The 5,553-nt window shown below is 37.7% G+C and overlaps 1 protein-coding gene across 1 annotated transcript; it reads right to left on the bottom strand.

Annotated features, from left to right (window-relative positions):
• Nucleotides 1-784: 784 nt before the first annotated feature.
• Nucleotides 785-5,547, bottom strand: LOC117103231 (multiple epidermal growth factor-like domains protein 10). Its single transcript, XM_033243794.1, has 4 exons — nt 5,217-5,547; nt 3,654-3,757; nt 3,137-3,343; nt 785-1,890 (listed from the first exon to the last, which is right to left on the bottom strand). Exons 1-4 carry the CDS (start codon nt 5,495-5,497, stop codon nt 998-1,000), a joined length of 1,485 nt encoding a protein of 494 aa, XP_033099685.1. The 5' UTR covers nt 5,498-5,547; the 3' UTR covers nt 785-997.
• Between the last annotated feature and the right edge of the window lie 6 nt (nt 5,548-5,553).

Genomic DNA, 5,553 nt, shown 5'->3' with positions numbered 1-5,553 from the left:
TCTCCCCACTTGAATCCACCATTGTGAAATTATAATTTTTCATGTTCTTTACATCTGTAGGCCTACAATCACTGGAGCTGATAATTTCCAACAGATTTCGTAGCACATTATTAAAAACCAACGGGTAGAAGAGCGGGCAAAAAAAATGTAATGCATACAATAGCATTTCGCGATAATTAGGAACAATTTTAGTGAAATAATAGGTTTTTAAATGTGGACTTTTTGAAATTTGGTGGTCTTACATAATAAATTTCTCTAACACATAATTCATGAATATTTCATTTAAATTTTCATTAATTTGGGTGTGTTTGGGACCTGAAAAAGTAATGTTATTATGTCCTGTACATCTGCAGGCCTAATAGGTACGGTAACATTCTTCATATTATATAGATCAATCTGCAATTACCGGAGACGATCAATTTCTAACAAATTTCATACCACATTATTAAAAATCAACGATTAGATAAGCTGGCAAATAATGCAATGCATGCTATAGCATTTTGTAATGATTAGGAACGATTTTGTGGTTTTAAAGTGTGGACCTTTTGGAATTGGGGGGGGGGTGCGTCCGCACCCTCTGCACCCCCCCCCCCTGCCTACGGGCTTGAAACAGGGGTTGCTTTTTAATTCCACCTGTATATATCTGCACACCCATATGTACTACTGTACTGCACGCAAGTGACTATCTTCTTGGACAAGCAAATGCTTCTTCGGATCGTATATCAAGGTAATCAAGATATGTATACAATGTTGATGTCAAAATAACATAGGCCTATTGCAAAAGTTAACTGCCAAAGATTTTTCTGTGTTTAATATTTAATCTATTTTAATTGGGAAAAAACACAAATCCATGAAACCTTAAAATTTAAAGTATAAAACGTCTATATTGAAACATATTTAACAATATAATAATCAATAATACTATTAGGCCTACTCTAAATTCCCTGAATAAAATATTATTATTGAAAAACTTTATATCAGTTAAGAAGCCTTAGGCCTACATGCCTACTTGTAAGGCACCGTACGTATTACCATTAATATTTTCAGGATTTTTCTTGACAACCCGAAGTGTATCATATTCTTCGTCACTTTCATTAAATTCTGCAGCCTTTGATAATTTCTCATAATCACCACCGACTACTTCGTCAGGATTTCTACAAACTGCATTTCTATTTAACTTACTATAGTCATTATCTGAAAACAAATGTGTGTTGACGTCAACGTTTTTGTGAGAAATGACAGGGTCTTCATAGTCTGTTGCATAGTTCTGTTCAAAATTCTCGGGTCTTTCATAGGCTGAATCATCAGGCGACATGCTGTCTTGTAAATCCTCGCGTTTTTCTAATGAATCCGAGGTATTATTTTGGTGATGGGTACGTTTGATAGGCAGTGCATAGTCTGCTTCTGAAGTAACCAACATCGTGGTTCGCGGAGGATTGCTTTCAGAAGAATTTACAGTTTCCTTTCGGGGACATTCAGTATTTTCTGGTTCATTATCGCCCGGGGAGTATGGCTTTGTGATTGTATAATCTGTGGATGTTTCGCCTGGATATTTTAGTTGCAAGACATCGTAGGCAGAGTCTTCCTCATTCTTGGTAGCCATTGGCCATGTTCGCAAATTATTATATCCATCTTGTGGTTTTGGAAGCTCTTTTCGCAGCATTTCGTATTGGCCATCTAAGCTTTGATCATGCTCAATAGGATTATTTGTAATTGTTAAGTTATCGGCGTCTTCGTAATCATGTCTTGCTACCGAGGACGGCCTCGCTATCTCCGCATTTTCGTAGTTGTTTGGTTCTACAATGTAATACTTTGGAGGTCGAACCACTGTATAAGTGTCGCCGCCGTGTGCTGAGGTTTGATTAGGACGCGTAACTGATAAACCAATATCTAGGCAAAATGGATACATAAATAATACTTAAAGGTCATTTATAATTATATTATCGTAGAATTTCATCACAAATTTTATAGCAATAATAATAAATGATTTAATGTTTGATTGGATTTGGCCAGACCAGTGAGATCCAGACTGTGTTTGTGCACGGTGTTTGTTACATACTGTGAAAAATGTAAAGCCAGGATTCGGAGGATTTTTTTTTTTTTTTGATATATTGTACTGATGGTAACTGATTTTTCGAAGACACTCTTTGATTTTGGAATATTTAAAAACTGGGGAAAAGGTAAAAAAATTGTAGTTAACAATACGGTCTTTTCCCCCAGTTTTTTAAATATTCAAAATCTGTATCTCTTTTAACCGCTCCCGAGTTTTTCGTTAAACACCCTTTTTATGTCTTAGAAAAAGCAATTGTACAACATATCATTTTTTTTCTCTGAAGGGCCTGGCTTTAAACTACCAGTATCATTTATTATCGCTGCGTGCAACTTGGAGAATTTACCCAGACACAGGGGTGCTGAACAGGAGTTGATGAGTAACTTAATAAAAATAGCAAACGAATGCCAGAAAACTTATTTCCAGCGGTGTCCTTCTGGTGGTGAATTGGACAGTGTACCTGAGTGTAACCTACTGCGTTCTTTAATGTGCGCATGAGACATAAATGGCACATGGGACCAACGGCTTGAAATTTGAATTCAACCCCCCCCCCCCAGCTGGACACAAGTAGGTCAACAGATAGGACTGCAGGACTGCGGCTTAGCGCACACACACACACTTGGCTACCGTAAGTTGCCGAATAAGCAAATCTGCTCCATCAAATTCTCAAATTATCTAGATTATCCTTTAATTCCTTTCCTCATACCTGGGAGGAAGTACCAACTGACAACCATCATGATCCTCATATTTTTTACAAAAACCGAAAGTGTATTTTAAAAGTAAAGTGAAGAATAATTAACCATTTATTTACTGTTTACCACCCTTACCGATAGATCAGTTCTGAAGAACCTAGCCCATACGGTATCTTTCATCATAATATTATTGTAATGGTTGAAATAAATGGACTATTGGATGGATGGTGGCTCTCTACCTGAAAGTTCATGGCTCCCAAGCGTCTGACAAATGAGAGCTGATACAGGGCCCCTACCGATAGATCAGTTTTGAAGAAACCAACCAATACCGGGTATCTTTCATTAAACTGGAATGGTTGAAATAAATGAACTATTGGATGGATGGTGGCTCTACCTGAAAGTTCATGGCTCCCCAGCGTCTGACAAAGGTGTTCGGCATTAGTCATAGTCTCTCGTCGCTTTCGGATACTTCTCTTACACAGCATCACTGTAGCACCAAGCAGGAGTATGATCAGAAACAAGATAATTGCAGATATGCCAACTCCAAGTGTGAGAGATTTGGTTGCATCCTGCTTTCTCGTTTTCACTTCTGTTAGTATGACTGATATAAAAGTATAAATTAATCATGGATCATCAAACTCTTTAGCTACAATATTATAACAATAGCAAAGCAGGCACGATCAAAATTTTGAACAATGCGTTAATAAAACAATATTTAAAAACATTTATCTGATACTTTCGTGTGGCCGTAATTGATGACCTACCCCATTGTATTCAAGTTCTGCCACTAAAGAATACACTGTAGGATTTACTAACTAATGAATAAAATGATTTATATTAACGGAAATTATATTCGAATTTGTCGACATCTATGATAGTAATAAAAACAAACGCTTTAAAACCCTAATTACCTTCACATTCACCAGTCACGGGATCGCACTCTTGTGTGACGTCACAGAGACAACTAGACGAACAGTTCACGCCATAAAATCCAGCAGGACATGTCGTTTGACACCTTATGGAGTTGAATAAAAAACGGAACATAGTATCGACATTTTATATTTTTTCTTATATACCGTACTTTTGTTTACATGCATATGGAGTCAATATTACCAACTTTTTTTTATTCGCATCCAACAGCAAGTCAATACACGGGCACTCACTGGCCCGACGGTCGTCAGCCGACGCGATTCTATGGAGAACACAACGCTACTACGCGCACGCAACGGATCGTTTAGACTGCCACCGACAATCAGCAGACGGACTCTTGTCTCCTATCTTTCACTGGGAGCTGAGTTGGGTTCGGCCGACGGTCGTCCGGCGCTGTGAAGGCCCTGCTTAAACTTGCCAATTACGGGATGGATAATGCTTTATAAGCCAAGTCTTGTTATGGGGTTGTTTTAGTAGTAAGAGAAAAGTCCTGCTATCACAGGAAAAGAAATCAAGGACCATGGGATTAAAAGGCAAGCATCTTAAGCTATAGGCCTACAACTCCAAATTGCATAAAACAGAAACGATTCATAAAGTAAGAATTTGTTAATAAAACAATACTTAACACTGTCATCATACAGTATCGATAGGCCTTCATTGTATATCTGAACTGTGGAAACCACATATTATGATATATAGGCCTACTGATATTTTAACGAAATAAATATCTGAATCTGATTCTTTTATGGATTTATGTTATAAAAGTATGATCTATTTATCATTTTATAAATTGACTTCATATTATATTTCATATGAAAAAAAAAACTTATTAAAACATTGAAAAATCAGAATACGGGATCAAATTAAAAAATATTAATAGGCTTTTCCTTTTTTGTTTCTTTACATCTAATCTTATCCTTGTCCTTCTTTTCATCTTATTTTTTCCATTACTTTTCTTTCTTTTCATCTCATCAGTTCAGAGTTTATCTTACTTTTCTTTTTTCTTTCTACAAAAGAGCCATTCTGTGACTCATGTTAGTACCAAAACAACTCCCTAAAAATAACAATGTATGAGCAAAGCAGCAGAGATACGAAGCCACCGCAAAGCACTCAGTTCTTCGACTGAAATCCAATTAGAAAATTACAGCAGCAAATTCTCTGCCCTGTAAGGTTTCACCAATAACAGAGCCGAGAACATGCTGCAGCGAGTTTCTAATCGGTGACATCAACGTTGCCAAAAATGGAAATGTGCTTTAACCTGAATGTGTAGGCCTATGCGCACACGGTCCACAGTTAACCTGGCGAGGCGGAACAGGCCTATTAATCGGCGTATTAACAACATATAACTGCCACGCGAGTGGATCCTGTTGAATTTATTATAGGATTATAGCAACAACCTTAGCTGAGCTATATTCACCCATGTAAGCAAGACATTTGTGTGTTCACTGTACTACCTGTTTAATTTTGCTTCTTTATCTTTCTCTTCATAGAACGACAGAACAAGCATTAGCCTACCTTTGTAAATAATATTTATAGCTACTTACCTATCGCCATGCAACCCAGGTGGACAGGTACACCTGCCATAGATTGGATCACATGTGGCTGAACTAGAACAATTACATATCTCTTCGCATTGAATACCATAAAACCCGGCATCGCATGTCTTGTTACAAGTCGCACCGGTCCAGCCAGGTTTACAGATGCATTGCCCTTCTATATTACCACACATGACATGATTCTCGCACTTGCAGGCCTGTCCACAATTCTGTCCATAGGTGTCATCGGGACAAGGTTGGTTACACTCATTCCCTTGCCAGCCTGGCATACACTCACACTTATGCGTTTCAACGTTGCAGTGTTGGTTGTTATGGCACATCTCTC

This window comes from Anneissia japonica, unplaced genomic scaffold, assembly GCF_011630105.1.
Source record: "Anneissia japonica isolate Jap-2015-1 unplaced genomic scaffold, ASM1163010v1 scaffold2652_len1590060_cov184, whole genome shotgun sequence".
Classification (NCBI taxonomy): domain Eukaryota; kingdom Metazoa; phylum Echinodermata; class Crinoidea; order Comatulida; family Comatulidae; genus Anneissia; species Anneissia japonica.
This window is presented reverse-complemented; position numbering and strand designations above follow the sequence as displayed.

Excerpts from the sequence above, each read along its gene's own strand:
- LOC117103231 (XM_033243794.1), bottom strand. The coding sequence starts at position 5,497 with ATGCCAGGCTGGCAAGGGAATGAGTGTAACCAACCTTGTCCCGATGAC. Across the intron at positions 3,344-3,653 it reads CGTGACTGGTGAATGTGAAG|TCATACTAACAGAAGTGAAA; the intron begins GTAATTAGGGTT and ends CTTTTATATCAG. Across the intron at positions 1,891-3,136 it reads GGGGAGCCATGAACTTTCAG|ATATTGGTTTATCAGTTACG; the intron begins GTAGAGCCACCA and ends CATTTTGCCTAG.